Source organism: Amblyraja radiata, chromosome 14, assembly GCF_010909765.2.
Source record: "Amblyraja radiata isolate CabotCenter1 chromosome 14, sAmbRad1.1.pri, whole genome shotgun sequence".
NCBI classification, from domain to species: domain Eukaryota; kingdom Metazoa; phylum Chordata; class Chondrichthyes; order Rajiformes; family Rajidae; genus Amblyraja; species Amblyraja radiata.
Window position 1 is genome coordinate 39,355,379 of NC_045969.1, and position 22,189 is coordinate 39,377,567.

At 43.1% G+C, this 22,189-nt stretch overlaps 1 protein-coding gene across 1 annotated transcript in view; it reads right to left on the minus strand.

The window, feature by feature from the left end:
* LOC116980693 (limbic system associated membrane protein) overlaps window positions 1-17,814 on the minus strand; it is a 1,768,528-nt gene extending 1,750,714 nt beyond the window's left edge. The window contains exon 1 of the mRNA XM_033033154.1: window positions 17,609-17,814. Within this exon, the coding sequence (XP_032889045.1) occupies window positions 17,609-17,672 (64 nt within the window). The 5' untranslated portion in view covers window positions 17,673-17,814. The remainder of the gene's footprint in view (window positions 1-17,608) is intronic.
* Window positions 17,815-22,189: the final 4,375 nt, after the last annotated feature.

A 22,189-nucleotide genomic window follows, 5' to 3' on the forward strand; every position in this document is an offset into this window, starting at 1 on the left:
GATTCCCTTAATCTTCCCCTTCAGCCCACTATCCTGGATCAATTATAATCTCCTCCATCGTCAATATGAGCCACCAACACAAGCTTTTCCTCTTTCTCTCCCCTTTACACATTCCAAAAGGGACCATAGCCCTTGCAGAAACAAAGAACTGCAGATAGACCTGCAGTTTGTCCTGGGCCTCTCCACTGTCAAAGTGAGGTCACACGCAAATTGGAGGAAGAGCATCTCATATTTCGCTTGGGCAGCTTACAACCCAGTGGTATGAACATTGATTTTCCTCTAATTTCAAGTAACTTCTGCATTTATTCTCTCCCCCCCCTCCCCCCCCCACCCAACCGCTTCCCCACCTTAGTCATCCTACTAGTTCCACGGTTTGCATCCTTGTACCCCTCTCATTGGCACATCTTCCCCAGCCAACAATGGGCCATTATGGACTTCACCCTTCCTGAGGTCATCTGTTGAAGGCTCAGTTTTGTTCTGGCCTTCTCTATCTTTCAGTTCCGACCCAAAATATTACCTATTCCTTTCCTCCAGAGTTACTGCCTGACCTGCTGAGTTACTCCAGCATTTTGTGCCCACAAAGAACTGCAGATGCTGGATTATACTAAACGTCACCCATCCTTTTTCTCTGATGATGCTGCCTGACCTGCTGAGTTACTCCAGCATTCAGTCTCTTTGGTATAACCTCTGCAGCATCCATGTTCACATTTCCATCTCCACTGACAGCCACTGTCCTACGTGAAGCACCTTACCATGCAATACCTGCCATTTGCAGAGCCAGTGGGTTAATTAGCCGCTGTAAATTGCCCCTCAGTGTATCAATGAGAGGCAAAATCTGTGTGGAGATAATGTGAATGGGGGGAAAATGAAAATGGAATTAGCACAAATGGGCGGCTGATGGTCAGCATTGAATTCACGGACTAAAATGTTTCATTATTCATCTTTAATGTTTAATGTATCATTCTTAACTGTCACTGTATGTCATGTTGTCAGTTGTGGACGGAGCACCAAGGCAAATCCCTTGTATGTGAATACTTGGCCAATAAACTTATTCATTCATTCAAAGGTCCTATTCCATGCTGTATCACTTTGCATTAAAAATCTACAACCTAAATATGGACTGCTAATTAAAGGCTTCATCAAATCATCAGTTTCTCTGCTGGTCAGGCCAGTTTCAAAAAATGCTATTTCATAACATGAAGGAACAGATGAGAATTTAATTTTCACAGTCTACTACTCGACGATCATCTATCTATCTATATTACTAAAAGTCTGTTCTTGACCGGTTTTGGCCATCTGTGCTGCGATTTCCGAGAGAACGCCGCCACCTACGGCCGTCATTTTTGGCCTCCTTGCTCAGAGCCCCCCTCAGCCGCATGTGTGCCGAGGATTTTTCCCGTTGATTAAAAATGACAGAGATATTAATGTGTTTACAAAATTCCCCATTCTCTCTGCTGCCCCCGCTGGCGGCAGGGGGGAGGGACTATAAAACCAGGAAATGGTGTGCCACACAGTCTCTTCAAGATGGAGGAAGGCAGAGGGTCATGTTTCTCTGAGCTGTGAATAACACTGAACACATGTCTACTCAAATGTAACTGCCCTTAGTGGTTCTAAAATGCTTGCAGAATGTGTCTATTGGTTCTAAAGCTTGCACAAAAATGTCTATTGATTCTAAAGCTTGCACAAAAATGTCTATTGGTTCTAAAGCTTGCATAAAAATGTCTATTGGTTCTAAAGTTTGCAAAAACATGTCTATTGGTTCCAAAGCTTGCAAAAAATGTCTATTGGTTCTAAAGCTTGCAAAATGTGTCTCTATTGGCCCGAAAGCTTGCAAAAATGTCTATTGGTTCTAAAGCTTGCATAAAAATGCCTATTGGTTCTAAAGCTTGCAAAAAAATGTCTATTGGTTCTAAAGCTAGCAAAAAGTGTCTCTATTGGTTCTAAAGCTTGCAAAAAGTGTCTCTATTGGTTCTAAAGCTTGCAAAAAATGTCTATTGGTTCTAAAGCTTGCAAAAAAAATGACTATTGGTTCTAAAGCTTGCAAAAAATGTCTTTTGGTTCTAAAGCTTGCAAAAAAATGTCTTTTGGTTCTAAAATGGTTCATACTAGCGCTCCTTGGGTGCAATGGCTTGAAGTTAAAATGCATTACTTACTGCAAATGGGGACGTGGGTGCATTGGCTTGAAGTTGAAAGGCACTATTTACTGCAAATTGTGGCTTGAAGTTGAAAGGCACTATTTACTGCAAATTGTGGCTTGAAGTTGAAAGGCACTACTTACTGCAAATGGTGGCTTGGTTGCTTCGGCTTGAAGTTGAAAGGCACTACTTACTGCAAATGGTGGCTTGGGTGCTTTGGCTTGCAGTTGAAAGGCATTAATTACTGCAAATGGTGGCATGAAGTTGAAAGGCACTACTTCCTGCAAATAGTGGCTTGGGTGCTTTGGCTTGCAGTTGAAAGCACTACTTACTGCAAATGGTGGCTTGGGTGTGGCTTGAAGTTGAAATACACCACTTACTGCAAATGATGGCTTGGGTGTGGCTTGAAGTTGAAAGACACAACACTGCAAATGGTGGCTTGGGAGCTTTGAAGTTGAAAGGCACTACTTACTGCAAATGGTGCCATGAGTTTGAAAGCCACTACTTACTGCAAATGGTGGCTTGGATGCAATGGCTTGAAGTTGAAAGGCATTACTTACTGCAAATGGTGGCATGAAGTTGAAAGGCACTACTTACTGCAAATGATGGCTTGGGTGTGGCTTGAAGTTGAAAGACATCACTTACTGCAAATGGTGGCATGAAGTTGAAAGGCACTATTACTGCGAATGGTGGCTTGGGAGTTTTTACTTGAAGCTGAAAGGCACTACTTACTGCAAATGGAGGCTTGGGAGCTTTGGCTTGAAGTTGAAAGGCACTATTACTGCGAATGGTGGCTTGGGAGCTTTGGCTTGAAGTTGAAAGGCACTACTTACTACAAATGGTGGCTTGGTTGCTTTGGCTTGAAGTTGAAAGGCACTACTTACTGCAAATGTAGCTTGGGTGCTTTGGCATTAAGTTGAAAGGCACTGCAAATGGTGGCATGAAGTTGAAAGGCACTAACTGCAAATGGTGGCTTGGGTGCTTTGGCTTGGTTGAAAGGCACTATTACTGCAAATGGTGGCTTGGGTGTGGCTTGAAGTTGAAATACACCACTTAGTGCAAATGATTGCTTGGGTGTGGCTTGAAGTTGAAAGGCACCACTTACTGCAAATGGTAGCATGAAGTTGAAAGGCACTATTACTGCGAATGGTGGCTTGGGAGCTTTGGCTTGAAGTTGAAAGGCACTACTTACTGCAAATGGTGGCTTGGATGCAATGGCTTGAAGTTGAAAGGCAGTACTTACTGCAAATGGTGGCATGAAGTTGAAATGCACTACTTACTGCAAATGATGGCTTGGGTGTGGCTTGTAGTTGAAAGACACCACTTACTGCAAATGGTGGCATGAAGTTGAAAGGCACTATTACTGCGAATGGTGGCTTGGGAGTTTTTACTTGAAGCTGAAAGGCACTACTTACTGCAAATGGAGGCTTGGGAGCTTTGGCTTGAAGTTGAAAGGCACTATTACTGCGAATGGTGGCTTGGGAGCTTTGGCTTGAAGTTGAAAGGCACTACGTACTGCAAATGTAGCTTGGGTGCTTTGGCATTAAGTTGAAAGGCACTGCAAATGGTGGCATGAAGTTGAAAGGCACTACTTACTGCAAATGGTGGCTTGGGTGCTTTGGCTTGAAGTTGAAAGGCACTATTACTGCAAATGGTGGCTTGGGTGTGGCTTGAAGTTGAAATACACCACTTAGTGCAAATGATGGCTTGGGTGTGGCTTGAAGTTGAAAGGCACCACTTACTGCAAATGGTAGCATGAAGTTGAAAGGCACTATTACTGCGAATGGTGGCTTGGTTGCTTTGGCTTGAAGTTGAAAGGCACTACTTACTGCAAATGGTAGCTTGGGATTGGCTTGGGTGTGGCTAGAAGTTGAAAGACACCACTTACTGCAAATGGTGGCATGAAGTTGAAAGGCATTACTTACTGCAAGTGGTGCCTTAGGAGCTTTGGTTTGAAGTTGAAAGGCACTATTTACTGCAAATGTTGGCTTGGGTGTGGCTTGAAGTTGAAAGGCACTATTTACTGCTAATGGTGGCTTGGTTGCTTTGACTTGAAATTGAAAGGCGCCTCTTACTGCTAATGGTGGCTTGGGTGTGGTTTGAAGTTGAAAGGCACTACTTACTACAAATGGTGACTTGGATGCAATGGCTTGAAGTTAAAAGGCATTACTTACTGCAAATGGTGGCATGAAGCTGAAATGCACTACTTACTGCAAATGGTGGCTTGGGTGCTTTGGCTTGAAGTTAAAAGGCACTACTGTAAATGCACTTACTTCCTGTTTGCACTGTATATTGATTTTAGATAAAACGCTACCACTTACGGCTGTGATTTTTGGCCATCTTACTCAGTCCCCCTCCGCTGAGCAGATGCAGAGAATTCTTCCCATCAATGAAAAATAAAAGTGTTATTAGTTTTTTTTTTAATGTTGAGAATCTCTCTCCTGTCAATCACTCCATGAAAGCCACACCTTTTCCGGTCGGGGGGGGGGGAGGGGTTATAAAACCCAGAAATGTGGGTGTGGCTCAGTCTCTGCAAGATGGAGGAGGGAGAGGTCACGACTCGCTGTCTTTAGTGGCTTTGCACCCTACTTCAAATGGTATGAAACTGCACTTGAATTTTGTGGCCTAGCACCCTGCTTGAAGTGGTAAGAAACGGCACTTGAATTTGATGGCCTTTTACCCTGCTTGAAATAGAATTTCAAGGATTAGCCGTGAGTCAACTACCAGCCCACCAGCAGTGAGCGAGTTGCCAGCACAACAGGCTTGATTGACTGAGACGCCAGCCCAAGAATCCATTTGGCGCACAATTTGCATACTAGCCCTCTGGAAACCAGTCCCTTCAGCCCACAACACCCATACTAGCGCTCCAGAAAGGCCCCCCCCCCAACTGGCCACCAATATTAGAATTGGTGGAGAGGTGGAATATTGCGTTGGGTGACCAGCCCTCCTGTGTGATGCTGGGACCCAATGGGTCCCACTTAGTCTAGTTTGTAATAAATGCAACAGCTTTTCATGATACAATGGGGACAGTTTTCCGAGACAGTGGGGTAAAACTTCTGCACAGAGTACCAGCAAATAAGCTTTGAACTTGTTACCAACTAGTTTTGAGTCTGAAGAAGGGTCTCAACCTGAAAAGTCACCCATTCCTTCTCTCCAGAGATGCTGCCTGTCCCACTGAGTTACTCCTGCTTGTTCTATTAGGAGATAAAGTTGTGAACTATAAATCCAGAAGCACAGGTTTGACCCCGACTGTGGCTGTTAGACAATTAAAGCTCTGGTAATTAAATCTGCATATTAAAAAAATCAACCACATAACAGTAACCATGAAACTATTGAGTTTTATAAATCCACAGCGATTGCTAATGCTCTCAAGAGAAGGAACTCTGTCAGCCTTACCCAGTCCAGCTTTTATCTCCAGGCCCCGCCAATGTAATTGATATTAATTGTTTTCTCAATTCAGAAACAGCCAGGTCGGATAAAGCAAGTGATTATGTTGCAACAGTAAACTCATTAAAAGAACATTCCATGCACATATTTTCAAACTACTAGAAATTAAAATTGCCTGACAAAGAGATTGGGTTATTTTGAATGACTGCAAATGTCAAAGTCAGTTACAACAGTGACAACTTTGATAGCTTGTGAGTCAGGGGCTGTACCGTATAAGAAACATTTAGATAGGTACATTGATAGGATAGGTTTAGAGGGATATGGGCCAAATGCAGGCAGGTGGGACTAGTGTAGATGGGACATGTTGGTTCGTGTTGGCAAGTTGGGCTGAAGGGTCTGTTTCCATGCTGCATAACTTTATGACTATGACTCTCTGACTACGAATCTATGAGTACCATACTAACTGCCAAAGCTGTTGCATCAATGCAGCAGGCCAGTAATGCTGTAGGAGACCATGCACTGCATAATGCATGGAGTCCCAGTGAAGGAAAATGGCATGGTCAATAAGGTTATAGTAGTGGGCAATTTTAGCTTCCTCAGTGTTGACTGGAATCAAGGTAGAGTAGAGGCTTGGATGGGGCAGCATTTGTTAAATGCACCCGTCAACGTTGGAGACTCTTACTAGGAGTACAGTTCCTTCATTGGAAGGGGCAGTATTCAACCTTATTTTCGATCATGAAAATGAGCAGGTGGTAGAAGTGTCAATGGAGGAAAACATAGGGAACAGTGCCAGTAATTCTGTATGCTTGAAGGTCAAAGAAAGAGAGAAGGTTAGTTCTCAAGTTAAGGTCATGAATTGAGAGGCGGTAATTTAATAGTGCATGGGAGCAGCTGATCAAAATAAATTGATAGTGGATGCCTGCTGGTAAAAGAACAGCTGATACATGCGAACCTTTTAAAAGAGTTAGCAAGAGTTCAACACCAGGATCCTCTCAGGGTGAAAGATAAAGATAGCAAATTTAGGTAACTTTGGTTGACAAAGGATCATAAAGAGTTGATCAAGAAAGAGGGAAACATCACACCGGCAACAATACAATACAATACAATTCAATTTATTGTCATTTGGACCCCTAGAGGTCCAAACGAAATGTCGTTTCTGCAGCCATACATTACAAACAAATAGACCCAAGACACAACTTAATTTACATAAACATCCATCACATTACTGTGATGGAAGGCCAAAAAAACTTATCTCTCCACTGCACTCTCCCCCCCGATGTCAGTCAAAGTCAAAGCCCCCGGCGGGCGATGGCGATTGTCCCGCGGCCATTAAAGCCACGCCGGGTGATGCAAGGTCGCACACCGGGTTCTTGATGTTAGAGCCCCCGGCGTGCGCTCGCAGAGTCCCGCAGCCATTCCAAGCACCGCGGGGCGATGGTGTAAGGCCCCGCTCCAGGAGCTCTTCAACCCCGCAACTCGGGCGGGAGAAGTCGCCGTTGCGGGAGCCCTGAAAAGCGGTCTCCCTCCAGGGACCCGCGGGCTCCCGGTGCCGCCGTCCGCCAGACCCGCAGTTGCAGCCTCCGAACCTCCGGGGGTCGGGTCGCAGCAGCGTCCCCCACCGCTCCACCCACTCTGGACTCGGCCAGCTCCGCGACGGTGAGGTGAGTAGTCGGCACCAGAGCCCCCGGTCTTCCTGTTGGAGGCCGCTCCTCGTTGCAGCCCCAACGACAACGGAGACCCGACAAAGAAAAGGTCGGGTCTCCCGTGCAGGGAGAGATTTAAAAGTTACCCCCACCCCCCCCCCCCCCCCCCCCCCCCCCCCCCCCCCCAACACCCCCCCCCCACACACATACCCCAACAAAAAATAACAAAAACTACATAAAAACATAGACATAAAATAATAAAAACGCAGACGGACTGCAGAGGCCGCTGCTGACGAAAGTCGCGCCACCCACCAAGGTTCACATCATCACAGGCAACTGGGTCCAAGAAATTATCTTAAAGAATATAGAGTGTGTAGGAGACAATTTAAATTAGGAAGGCACAAATGAGCTGTGAAATATCCTTGGCACACAAGATTATGGAGAATCCCAAAACAGAATAATTACAAAGGGAGCAAGAAGATAGCCAGTGGAAGAGTGGGTTCTCTGCGTAGTGCCAGGTGATGTAAGCCAGGCCCTAAATTAATTCTTCTCAACTGCATTCACCTAGGATAACAACGTTGAAGATGGCGAATTTGTGGATAATCGAAAACAGATCGTGTACTGTAAATTGTAGTGCTCCAAGGAAAGTTTATGAGCAGAGAGATTTTGGGAGCTCAAGTGCATTGTTCTTCAAATGTGGCAAGACAATGAGAAAGGGTGCCGAAGGGGACATGAGACATGCTTGCCTTCATATGTTAGGATAAATAAAAGTCAGGATATTATGTTGCAATTGTGCAGAACACTGGTTAGATAACACTTGGAGTGATATGTCACTCTTGGAGTAATCTGTTATGTCACTCTTGGAGTAGTGTGTTATACCACACTTGGAATATTGTGTTATTCTCGTCAATGATAGGAAGGACATGGTTGTGTTGGAGGGAAATCACCAGATACTGCCTTGATTGGAGTATTTTAGTTATAAAGGAAAGATTGGATAGGCTGGGTTGGCGTAGGGGAGGATGATGGGTGATCTGTTAGAGGCATATGAAATTATGAGATAGATAGGAGGGATAGTCAGAACCTTGTTTCTCCATGCTCGGGATAATCAGAATCTTGTTTCTCCAGGATAGGGATTTTATTTTTCTATATGCATATACGGATAGTAAAAAGCTTTATCGCAAATTTCAGTGCAAACGGAACTTGCTGCAGAGAAGTTGGCAGAATCAGATACAATCACTATGGGACAACTAGACCGATACTTAAATAGGCACGGCATATTGGATTCGGACCAAATGCATGAAAATGTGACGTATAGATGATCAAAAATGGTGGCATGGACATAGTGGGCCAAATGGCCTGTTTGTCTGCTGCATGACCCAGACTGAGCTTTTCACCATCCTGGAAGAAACAATCCCGGGTCTAGCAAGGTATGACCTCAGACCACCATATTCTTATACTTATATTTTTAATCCCACATTTTCTTATGGCATAGAAAGCCACGCAGCCCACAAAGTCAAAGAATTCCCATGAATCTCATTCCATTTATTTCCCCATAACCTATTTTTGCCCCCTTTTCAATCAACTCCTCTGAGTCTGACACAGAGGGTAATTTAAATTAGCTAATTAACCTGCTTATCAGCATGTCTTTGGGATTCAGGTAGAAACTGGAGCACAGGAGGCAAACCCTCAAGGAGAATGCCCACATACAGGATGTAAGGTCAGAATCATAAACATGTTAAAGAATGGAATCACTTAAAGAGGAATGGATCTATATTAATGAAATTATTTTAATACCACAGATCATTCCACGTGTTTTCTCGCCAGTATTCTTTTCTTTAAAATGAAAACACTGCTGTAATACAGAGCAACAGGCAACAGTCCCACAGCAATGTCTGCAAATGTCCAAGTCACTTACAACAGTGACAGCTTGTGAGGCTGGGGCTGTCCGTTTAAGAAACATTTAGACATGTACATGGGTAGGATAGGTTTAACGGGATATGGGCCGATTTAGGCATGTGGGACATGTTGGTCAGTGTGGGAAAGTTGGGCTGAAGGGCCTGTTTCCATGCACTATGACTATAACTCTATGAATACCATACTAACTGCCAAAGCTGTTGCATCAGTGCAGCAGGCCAGTTATGCTGAAAGAGACCATACACTGCATTATGCATGGTCCCCGTGGGGGAAAAAGGTATGGTCAATAGGGTGATAGTATATAGTACCAAGGGGGATTTTAACTCACTCCAATATAATGCCAATGAATCAATAAGCCTCTTAACACCGCGCGACACCCCCAACATTGACTGACTGTGTTTGGTTCTGGTCATCATAGTTGTTCATAAATAAGTGAAATAACATTGTTATGTGCTATTAAAGTTGCCAGGGGTAAATGGGGCGAAAAAGGTTGGGAACCCCTGCCATAAACAAAACCAAATTTGCTTAAAACTCAATGCAAATTGTTGAAAAATAAATGGAATATAGTTTACTAGCTGATATGTTGATTAGGTGATGCCAAGAAGAACTTGGTATTATACAAAATCAGTGCGTACCCCTGCCAAAAAAGGCATCTTAATTGAGCAAACTTCATCAACAAAAGTATGAGGTGCAACACTTAAAAGCTTGCACAGGCCTCACCTGTCACTGAAATATGAAAATAAAAATCTGGATGTCTGGAGAAGGGTCTCAATCCAAAACATCGCCTATTACTTTTCTCCAGAGATGCTGCCTGACCCACTGTGTTTCTCGAGCATTTTGTGTCTATCTTTGGTGTAAACCAGCATCTGCAGTTCCTTCCTACACATTCCCCATACTTGGTGGATATTAACCAATATGTTAAACCCCTGACCAAAATAGGACATTATCAAAGCCAAGCTATAACTCCAAAGCTTTCAAGCTTCTCAGGATTGTTGACTGTTGAACTTGGGGAAGATGCAAAGGACAAGGAATTAAAAAATTGCAAATAATTGATAACACTTGTTTCTGTACACCCCAATTAAAGAAAAATCAAAATCAAGTTTACTTCTGTTTGCATGGTGCTATATTGTATGAGAGATCGACTTTTGAAATTTGTTAATCTTTTAAATTTAAACATCGAAAGCAGCAGACTTTGGGTTCAAATGGTTATATGGACAGAGCCCGTACTCAATACTAACTTAGATCAGTGTTCTTAGTGAAACCACAATCAATTACATCAATGTAGGTATGGCCACAGTACAAAAAGTAAAGATGTTAGCTGGTAAATATAGTGCTTGATTTCATTTACTGCCCAAGTTATGAAGGCCTCTACCTCTAAATCCATGAAAATCTGTGTAACATCTCAAGCCAATGTGATAAAAGAAAGTTCTCACGTTAAGCAATCATCTTTTCCAAATAGAGTCTAACCACTTCTACGTGATGTTCCATAAAACCAAATTAAAATCAGCAGCACTAAAATCACGGGCAATAAAAAATGGCCAGGAATTTGAGGCACAAGAAACAGTAAATGTCAGAAACTATGTTGATTCAATTATATAAATAGATTGACCCCAAGAGCAAGTTACACAAAAACCTTTCAATCTACAAAGAACACATTAGGAGTGTTGTGGAGTACTCCTCATTTATCTGGATGGAAATTAGCTCCAATGACAGAAGAAGGATCTAGATGAATAGGGGAAGTGGGCCAAGGAATATCACATGGGATTTAACAAGTGACAGGTGCTACATTTTTGTATATCAGGCAAATTAAAATAGTGGAGTGCTTGCAGAGTAAATGGACGAGAAAGACCTAGAGATGTTGTTAGATTGTTCCATGAAGGTGGCAATATAGGTGGACTGTGAGATGAAGGATGCATTTGGCTGCTTTGGAGTCAGTCAGACCATTGACTACAGAAATTACAGTAGGATATCATGTTACAACCATACAAACCGCTGGTGAGATCATACAAAATATTGTGTGCCATTCCAGTTGGCGACCTATAGGAAGAATGTTGCAAAGGGTGAATAAAAGTTTCACTGGGATGTTACCAAGACAGGTGGGCTTGAGTTATGAGGAGAGGCTGGATGGGCTGGGAGTTTTTTCCCTGGAGCATAGGAGATAGAAGTGTGACATTAGAAGTATATAAAATTATGAGGAGTGCAGATATGGTGAGAGGTCGCAAACTTCCATCAAAGGTAGGGGAGTCTTGATTTAAGAGGAGAGGGTTTAAGGTGAGCGGGAAAATATTTAAAAGCACCTGACAGGTAACTTTTTCACAGCTGGTGGTAGGTTTATGGAACAAGCTATCAAAGGAAGCTGTAGAAGTAGATACAATTAAAAGACATTTGGAGAGGTGGATGGATAAAAGAGGGATGTGGACCAAAAAGGAAAATGGGTCAGAGATAGTCTGAAAAAGGGTGTTGACCCGAAACATCAGTATCTCTCCAGAGATGCTGCTTGTCCCACTGCATTACTCCAGGACTTTGTGTCCATCTTCAGTTTAACCAGCATCTGCAGTTCCTTCCTGCACAGATAGACAACGTTGTTTTGATGAGTTGGGCCAAAAGACCGGTGTCCATGCTGTAAATAACTCTGACTCTACAAGCTCAGCAACATTTATAATTAAACAGCCAACTTGTTTGGAACCCTATCCAACAAACTAAACATTCATGTCCAGTGATATCAATATGCTTTAGCTGCACTGTATACCATTTGCAAGTACCATTGGAGCAACGTGTTTTCAAAAACCCATCACCCAAGCTGGGGGTAGATAAAAATGCTGGAGAAACTCAGCAGGTGAGGCAGCATCTATGGAGCAAAGAAGCAGGTAACATTTTGGGTCGAGACCCTTCTTCAGACTAATGTGGGGGTAGTGGGGGCGGGAAGAAGAAAGGAAGAGATGGAGACAGTGGACTGTGGGAGAGCTTGGAAGGGGAGGGGAAAGAGGGAGAAAGCAAGGACTACCTGAAATTGGAGAAGTCAATGTTCATAGCGCTGGGGTGTAAACTACCCAAGCAAAATATGAGGTGCTGCTCCTCCAATTTACGGTGGGACTCACTCTGGCCATGGAGGAGGCCCAGGACAGAAAGGTCAGATTCGGAATGGGAGGGGGAGCTGAAGTGCTGAGCCACCGGGAGATCAGGTTGGTTATTGCGAACTGTTGGGTGAAGCGATCGCCAAGCCTATGCTTTTTACCCTTTTACCCTTGATTTTTCCAGCATCTATCTGCAGTTCCTTCTTATACCCTCGATTTTTCCAGCATCTGCAGTTCCTTCTTAAATATTTTGTCTACTCCATTGTGAAATCTCTTCAAAGTATGCCTACTCTGAAGAAGTTCTCCTCCTCTCTCCGAAGCTGAAGAAGGGTCTCGACCTGAAACAAACCTATTCCTTCGCTCCATAGATGCTGCCTCACCCGCTCTGTTTCTCCAGCATTTGTATCTACCCTCATCACCTAAGCTGACTACTTCTACCATACAGAAGGCCAAGGAAAGCAGGTGCACAGGAACTCTATCACTTCCAAGATTTGCGTATTCATGACTTGGAAATATAAACAAAGTTTCCCAATTGCAATTTGGTCTAAATTTTAAACACATCCTCTCTAACATTATGGAAGTATCTTCACCACACAGGCTGCAACAGTTCAAGACTGCATCTCTGCATTTATAAAGACTGGGTGAATGTCACCCTCATCAGAAGCTCCTGCATCTTATGCATTAAAAGGAAATGTTGTCTTTAGCATTTTAGCAACAAGGGCTACAAGCCAAAATCAGAGGTGATCTCTGGCAACAATGGATCTCTACCCGATGAGCACAATATATTTTATGTCCATTTGAGCGAACAAATAAAGTTCCACCAAGACAGGTTTCCAACCCCCGCTGGTATTGTCCTATGAACCTCAGAGGCAAAGTCAGTTCTGGCTTCACAATGGTAACCTTTCAAAAAAACGGCTGACCCAGATGGAGTCCCAGGATGGTTTCTAAAAATGAGCACAAATCAACTGGCCACGTTTCCGTCCACATCTTCAACCTCGCACATCATAATCATAATCATACTTTATTAGCCAAGTATGTTTTGCAACATACAAGGAATTTCATTTGCCGTACAGTCATCATATCAATAAAAAGCAACAAAACACACAGAATACATTTTAATATAAACATCCAACACCGCGACTCCTCCACATTCCTCACTGTGATGGAAGGCGAAAGAAAGTTCAATCTCTTCCCTTCTTTGTTCTCCCATGGTCGGGGGCCTCGAGCCTTCCGTCGACGGGACGATCTTGACTCCCGTAGCCGGCGGCGTTTGGGCCCTCCATCAACTATCCACTGTCCCCATCTGTTTCAAGGAAAGCTCCAAGAAAGGTAAAATGATTTATATCGCTGACGACCACCCCAGGAACTCCAGCATTGACCATAATGAAGTGATTTGAAAAGCGGGTGATCAGTGCTAATCTCTTGAACAATCTATACCCATTGCAGTTAGTGTACAGAAAAAATAAGTCTATGAAGGATGCCATCTCTCGTACTATGTTCAGTTCTGGATCATCTGGATAAGATTAAACCATTGTCAGAATGCTATTCATTGGCTACAGCTCAGCCTTCCAAACTATAATTCATAATAAGGTCATCGCTGAACAGTCCCTAATCTTCTGGATCTTGGTCTTGGGGGGCTTCGACCTGCAATTGGCTTCTGGACTTCCTGGATGGCAGACTTCAGTTTGTTATATCCTCCACACTGGCTCACAATACTGGTACCTCTCAGGACTGTATACTCAGCCCCTCGCCCTACACCATGTGCACCCGCAACTGCGTGGCCAAATACAACTTTAAGTTCACCAATGAAACCATTCTTTTTAGGTGGATCACATTGATGCGATGGAGAGCAGGAAAGAGATCTGAAACTTTGTGTCATTGTATCAGAACAACAAGTGAAGGGGTGAAGGGGGGTGGGCGGTGAGGGGGAATGGGAGGTATGTGAACACAACCCTGTACTCATCGACAAAGCTACTACAGAGTTTGGTGACAGCTTCAAGTTCCTAGGAATCTATTTCACCAACACCGTATCTTGATCCCTTCACAATGATTAGCTGGTCAAGAAAGCACACATCTGCATATTTACTTTCTAAGGTGTCTGACAAGATTCAACATGTCCACAAAGATTGTCTCGAGCTTTTACAGGTGTGCAGAAGGATGAAGTCTGAGGGCATGCATCTCAGACTGATATGGCAACGACTCTGCTCTTGGCTGCTTGACCCTGCAAAGAGCGGTAAATACCTCCCTGACTATCACAGTCCTTCCATCCGTGGAAGTATCATCAAGGATGCCTTTCACCCTAGCCATTCCCCTTTCCCACTTCTATCTTCTTGAAGATACAGGAGCCTGAAAGCCCAGAAGTCCAGCCTTAAGAACAACCTCACCCTCCTCCTCCCTAACCCTGCCCCCATCACCAGACTCCTGAACTATTTATCTCTTTCAATCCCCATTCCTGGAAGGTGCTGCCACACTATCTTACCTTATTCTACTTCAGTGTTGCTTTTTGTATTACCTCAAATGGCCCTGCATTTTTTGAACCATTCTCCTGTTTTGCATACATTGTATTTAATGTGGTATTCATTCCTGCATGTACACTATCGACTCAGAGCTGCATGTGAACAACAACTTAATTGTGCCCTGATGTAAATGACAAACTCATGTGAATCATATGTGAAATAGAACCAACTTCAAAAGATGTCAAGCTTAATGTTGTTGAGCTTTCTCATTTTGGCACATTGTGACTTCATGTCTCAGTGGAAGCAGAGTTGTACACCATGGAAAAAGGCCCTTGGGCCCCATAGCATCCATTCCAACCTTTGCCCATTTAAAACAACCCAATTTGCCCTTGTTAAGTTCATCTTCATTTGTCTATTTAAGTGCCAGTTAAATTTCCAATAAATGCAGCAATCCTCTGGCAGTGAATTCCAGAGCTTAACCACTCTATGTAAAAAGAGACGTTCCCTTCAAATTCACTTTAAAAGTCCTTCCTTTCATTTTAAACATGTGCCTATTTTAAATCTCTACCATGGGAATGTTTTTTTATCTATGCCTCTTATCATTTTATATACGTCTATTGGGTCACCCCTCAGCCACTTCTACTCCACGGAAAACAAGGCCATCCTCTCTTTGAAATGATTCCTTCTATCTGCACAAGACTGTGGTGCCTCTCTTCTACACCGTTTGCAGCACGATCATATCCTCCTGATAGTGTGGTGTAGTTACATCATCTAATTCCACACACAGTGTGTGTAGACATTAGCAAGAGAGAGCTACAGAAGAAGAAGAAAAAAGGAACCTCGGGTGTTTGCGGCTTTGCAAACCCACCTAGATCTGCACATTTGGATAAATAAGGCAACTGAAAATTGAAGTTTTTAAAGAGAGGACTTTTACTTCAAATGTGACAGCGGGAACAAATATTTAGAAATCACAGGGTGTATTGATCTGCAGATTTCCCAAAACTGTCCCACCGTGTCACTTTGCTTTGACATACCCCTAGGAGAGGATGCATCTCAATATAGCGGTTTTGGTTATCAAATAACAAATGGCGATTTCGAAAAGCACATCCCAAGTCGCCGAACCGGCACCCAGGTCTTCGGGAAGTTTATTTCACGCTGAATTGTATTGGTTGTTTTTATCATAGGGATCACATGCATGATGGCGATAAGAATCACATATTATGCTCATGTAGATATTTATGAAAGATTAAACCTCTAAAACGGTCATCTGCAGAAAACTACAGTTGAAAACCTCTGCTGTTAAAATTGTAGTTGCCGTAGCTAATGCTAGAATAATTGTCTTTAGTTTTAAACAGACGAACCCCCGCGTTTGGATTGAGGTTGATTGTTTCAGCATTGTGCGATAACATGTGCGATAGTGTAGGGTAATAATGAAAGGCTCAAATTAAGGTGGTTACAAATCCGAGGATACAAGGGAACACCAACTGGATTACAAAATATATTGTTGGACTTTCACTTAACTGCCTTGGTCATATATCCCCCTACAGGTCAGGAATAGAAACTGCTTCTGCATGGCACACTTCATTTAAAGCACCGTAATAATTACAATCGTTCTTTAGAAACCTAAATAAAATCAGCCGCGCGTCAGTGCAGAAGAAAATCGGTAGCTGTCAACCGTTCGGATGCATTCTTCTTTCCCACGAAGAAACCGAGGAACCAAGATCAGTAATTACAGATCTGATTTGTTTCTAATTGCAAATTTTAGTCAAGTAACGCACCAGTTGCCGGTGAATAAAACGCACGGCTGAAGCGTATAAACGTTGTGGAAATCAGTCATTTTGTCTAAGTGTAAATACCAACCGATTGTCGCCCTGTCATTGTTTTCCAGCGGACATGCATGTTGATCTCGCTTTAAAGCTCTGGGCGCTCATCTACAATAGTTAATCCACCCATCAACAAATGCAGGATAGTGTGTCATCTTCCTTTACAAACGCCTGCTGCCAATAAATGATCATCCTTCGGTACTTTAGTGCTAAAGATGCTGCATCCCCTCCCAACGGATTAAGCCATCACCTCGAATACAGAGGCGTGCCACTAGAACAAGAATTTGATTTATGTAGAGGGGATTTATTTATTTGTCATTTCTGCTCTGACAATTTCCAACAAAGCTACGGGCATTTGCAAAGAAAAAAATCGCAAGCATAGTTAGAACGTAGGTTTGTGGTCCGGGCAACAACTGCAGGCATCAGAAAAAATACGTTGCAGAATTGGGCTGTTGGGATCATACGAACTGCTTGCTGTTTGCATATCTAAGTTCAGATACGCTACAAAGTCACCGCTATATTTACAGCGACGCGAAGTAAGAGTCAACACTCCTGCCAAATCCCAAATGCACATCCCAACCTCGTAGCACCCCGCATTTCGGATGGTACGTGTGTTAAAAAATGTCCAAGTCACGAAGCTAGTGCAGAATTAAGTATGACCGTGAACATTAAGTTGTCAACAACTCTCGATGGATCATTTTAAGAAAGCAGACACGGGCATGTTATTTTTTTAAAGAGGGATGGGGGGGGGGGAAGAATTCAGGAACGGGGTAACCGAAGGAGCCTCAGATGTAATTACGGCATTTGCCCATCATTTCACAGAGCGTGGACTTCTACCGTCCTGGTGTAGCAATCTGCAGTCTTTCGCAAAATTTTCTTATGTGTTGCAGCACAGCATTCAAAAACACATGGAATTACATAATTTCTCCCACGATATCCATTGTAGAAAGGGACAAACATATCATGTACTTCACATAATCTTCTATTCGACGAAAGGTCGGAGTTAACAAATTCTTGTTCAAAACACGTACAGATGACTCCGGCTCACATCACAAGATTAATTTGCAGCAGTCTGGAGAGGCGGGTAAAACGTTACGGGAGATAAGGGCGCAAGTTATTTTATTTCGCGTGCACACAGCTGTAAATTGCTTTATTATATTTTACAAGCCCCCCTACCTTGAAATGCAAAGAAGGACACGAATCCCAGAATACCGATGCTGTGTATCACGTAGAAACGCATCGTTCTCGCTTGCTTAAACAATCCAGGCAAGGAAGAGTGCCTCTTGGAATCCCGCGAATCCGAGTCTGTGGAAATGCAACGGACACAGTGTTACACTGCGATCCTGATCCCTCGATGTGCCTCTCTTCCCTCCAGTAAGGCAAATGAGAAATTTACAAACAGCGGAGCTCCCGCGCAACAACGCCACTCAGCGTCCGAAATCTCAATGTACTGTGTTACAAGCTGCACCGCGCACAGCAGCAAACACGGCTGGTCCTCATTAGAGCATCTTATGCAATTCCTACAAACTGTTTATTTTTTGCCCCTTTCACGATGATCTAACACCCTCTCCCCCCTCTCCTCTTTAAATTAAGTTATATCAACCAGGCATCCCACCCCTTTATTTCCCCACTTGGTACATACTCCATCCTCTCTTCACACATAATCAGCAGCAAACAGAAACTCATGGTGAGAATTTATGGTTAGCCTTCTACTTTTATAATCAGAACCTGTTTGGGTACCTTTTAGAGGAAGGAGCTCCCTTTGCTTTTTATTGACGATGGAGTGAAAAATGTCAAATGTACACGGGCGCTCTTTCTGGAGGCGGCGCGGATAAGAGATTGACGTATTCCAAGCTCGACCTTCCTTTAGTAAGTGCTTGGTTTGGATAGGGTTGTATGTGTAGTCTTCCGTGCAAGAAACGCGAGCGGCGTGCAGCCGCACCATTTACCCAGTGGGAGAATCGCACCTGATCCGGTCACAATATCCTCACCTGCACCTGGTAGCCTCACACACGCCAAGGTAGCCCACCTCCACTTCAGCTCGCCTTGCAAAGTACGGTCCCCTTTTGCACACCAGAACAGACTCTGCATGACAATTACTGGATGTGAATTACTCACGTCAGGCAGTATCTTTCTTGGTGGAAATAGTCAACAATTGAAGGGTATTTCATCAGATCTGGGCATAAGACGAAAAATGGCATGACCTGGTCAGCCAAACGTTTTGTTCAACAACCCATAATAGGTAATGGTAATAGATTTCAAGTAAGTAAGTTTAGAGAGTGCAGAAGGAGTACAGAAACAAAGGAGAGAGTCTGAGATGGGTCAAGAATAAGTCACTGCATGCCCGCAACCCCAGTCCTGGCCTGCAATGGGCCAGGCTCTTCCTGAACTGAACTGAACGGCAGTGCTCTAGTGATTATATATATAAGCATAAAGAGAGATAGTGACATAGAAAGTGTTTCAGGTGAATAGCCGTTCAAGAAAACTTTCATTCCAACTGTTGCTCCTCAAATTTCCAAGTTCGGTATCTGGTGCTGATAAATACTGATAATTACTGATGAAATGTTATCAACACGAGACTTTAACTCTGGTGTGACAGTTCCAAAATGATAAATAGACTCTGACAGGGTATTTCATAAGATGCTGACATTTCACCGCAATGTTTCCGTTTGGGACCGTTTTGCAAATGTTTTTGGCCTAACATATTTTCCTCGTTCCTTTAAGAATCTTATCATGAATTAAAACATCTTTCGGTTTCTACAAAGTAAAACTTAACTGAAACCATTAAAAATAACAAAACCATCTTTGCCACAGGGTCACCACTGACCAGTGCACCCCACGAATAACTGAGATCAGTTACACAGCTCATGTTTACTTTGAAAGCATTCTTTAGCCAAAATCAATGATAATATATTATGTTATTAACATTTATCCCAGCAAGGAGTTTTAATCACTCATGATGTCCCTTCCACAATCTGAATGTTAAGGGTGTTTTTTGTTCTTGTTTTAAGGTTTAAAATGTGTTAAAACAAACTCAAGTCATTGGTTTGAAACGTTAATCCTCTCTTCACTGAAGCTACCCGAATTGCTCGCCATTTGTGGTATTTTCTGAGTTTAATCTCAGATTTCCACGATCCGCTGTTGTTTTGCTTGCGAATTATTAAATGTTGTAATTTAATTTTGACACACATTTAACATGTCATGAGTCATGTTTCAAAGAACAACACATTTTGAAGGTTACTTGTTATGTCACATTGGTGGATTTTTTCCCTGCTTAATATTGTTCCAGACCATTAATAATTAATGCTTTTGTCTTTCTCCCCATCTGCTGTTGTTTTGGAAGTCGTTGTTTTTTATTTATACTAAAGTCCTCATAAACGCGATAACTTGACAGCTGCGCTCATTTATGAGGCTGCTGCGACACTTGTGCATGGCATGATTCTCCCTTAAAATAGGTAAGAAGTCAGAGAGGCATAAAGACATACTAGTGCGGCGAAGGCTTGTGTGAATTTCGCTCTCTGGTTGTGCGCATGCATTGAATTACAAAGGGGGAAAAAAATCAAATGACAGTACTTTCATATTGATTAAGAAAAAGGGCACTCAAGATTGGACAGAATGTGACTGAACAAGTGCTTCTTTGACTTCCTTCACCTGTTGTCAGGGTAGGGTCACCGGCGTCGCCCTGAAGGGTGGCAGCCCCACCCTCGGCCAAGTAGCGCGAGCGTCCCGGGCAAGGTTCGACCGCCTGGGCACCGTGGCAGCAAAGACCGGGAGCAACAGGCGACAATGGAGCGGCGCCCGTCTCCACAGACGGAGCCCGAAGCGCCAGCGCCAAGCACACTTCGCTCTTTCCCGCCCCACTCTCGCCAGACTACGCATGTACCGGCATCTATCGCACAGCCTTGGGATTCGGGGGTTGTTGCCTTTCGAGATCTTGCCCCTCTTATTGGTTTAAACTTCATCCCTTAGACAACGAGGGCACGATATTGGATAGGATTCTTTGGGATAACATGTTCCAAATAATATTCTGTTCCAAATAGTATTTAGAAGATAATAGTCTGATATATGAACTGCCTGGGTTCCGCGAGAGACCTTGGGCTTAACTTCGTTTTTACACTATATTAATTTATTGAACTTTTTAGTTTGATTGGTCGAATTTTGTGTTTGCAAACCTGTCGTGCTGCCGCTCTAAATAACAATTTCAGAGTTCTGTTTCGGGACTATGATAATAAAGGACTCTTGACTGGGGACAGTCAGCATAGCTTTGGCCGTGGCATGCAATGTCTTATGAAATTGATTCATTTTTTGAGGAGGTGACAAAGGTACTTTGTGCGGTAATAGATCATCTGCTGAATTTAGGATTTGCCAACAAATAAAGTTTTCTTCACATCATCACATCTATCCTAGTATTTTTCTTCACACCTCACATTCTTAGATTGGCAGAAATGTGTGAGCTGCCTGTCTGTGAGCATATAATGCAGCTGAGGATCTATACTCTGAGCATCTCACATACAAGTTGCCCAATTTTCAACCATTGGTTTCCAAAATCACTTTCATTGATTTCTAATTAAATTGGGGAAGGTAATTGTATTTTAATTGATTTTGAAATCAATTGGGATCTTGGGGGAAGGCATGAAATTGCAGTAAACCAGGTTACCATTATTAGGCAGGAGATAGGAAGATGAAATTGGGAGATGTTGTTGGCTAGGTCCCCGTTTGGCACGTGGGAGTCCTTTAAAGACCAGGTGATCAGAGTTCGGGACTGGCATGTTCCATTAAGGATAAGGATAGCAAGATAAAGGGCATAGGATGAACAAAGTGGTTGTAATGTTCGCCAAAATGTACAAGAAAGCTGAAATCAGTTAAGGGCTGTTGAACATAAAGGGAGCAGGAAGGAACTCGACTGGGCAATTGGAAGGACCAAAAGGAACCATGATTGGTGAGTTGGATTAAAGAAAACATCAAGGATTTTTATATGGACATTAAAACAAGAGGATAACTAGGCAGAGTGTAGGACCATTCAAGGATAAAGAGGAACATTTATGCTGAGGGGTCAAATGATGTATGCATTGTTTTAATTTAGTACTTTGTATCTGTATTCACCAATGGGAAGGGAATGGAGGACAGTGAGATCAGTGTGGAGAATACTATATTCAATGAATTACAGATCACAAAGCAGGCAGTATTGGGGCTCCCATGGCCTGATGAGATCTATCCCAGGTTGTTGATAGAGGCATGAAAAGAGATTGCAGGGGCATTGTTGAAGATCTTTGCAGCTTCTCTAGCCTCAGACAATATCCTGGAGAGTTGCCAGTGATCATTTGTTTAAGAAGGGAAGTCAAAGATAATCCTGGAAATGTATAGGCCAATGAGCCTCACTTCAGTGGCAGGGAAGCTACAGGACAAGGTTCTTTGAAATACGATTTCATTGTATTGGGAAGAGAATGGCCAAATTAGGGTCAGTCAATATGGCTTTGTCTGCAACAGGTCATGTTTTATGAACTTGATTGAGTTTTTTGAAGAGCTGATGGAGATGACCGATGAGGGTGGGGCAGTGGATGCTGTTGACATGGATTACAGTAAAGCAATTGATAAGACTCTCGTGATAAATTTAAGATTAAGATGCATAGTATCCATGGTGACTTAGTCACTTGGATTCATAATTGGCTTATTCATAGATGTCAGAAGGTTATGGTTATATTGGCTGAAGGACTATGACAGGTTGAGATTTATATGGATCTGTGCTGAGACTGTGCT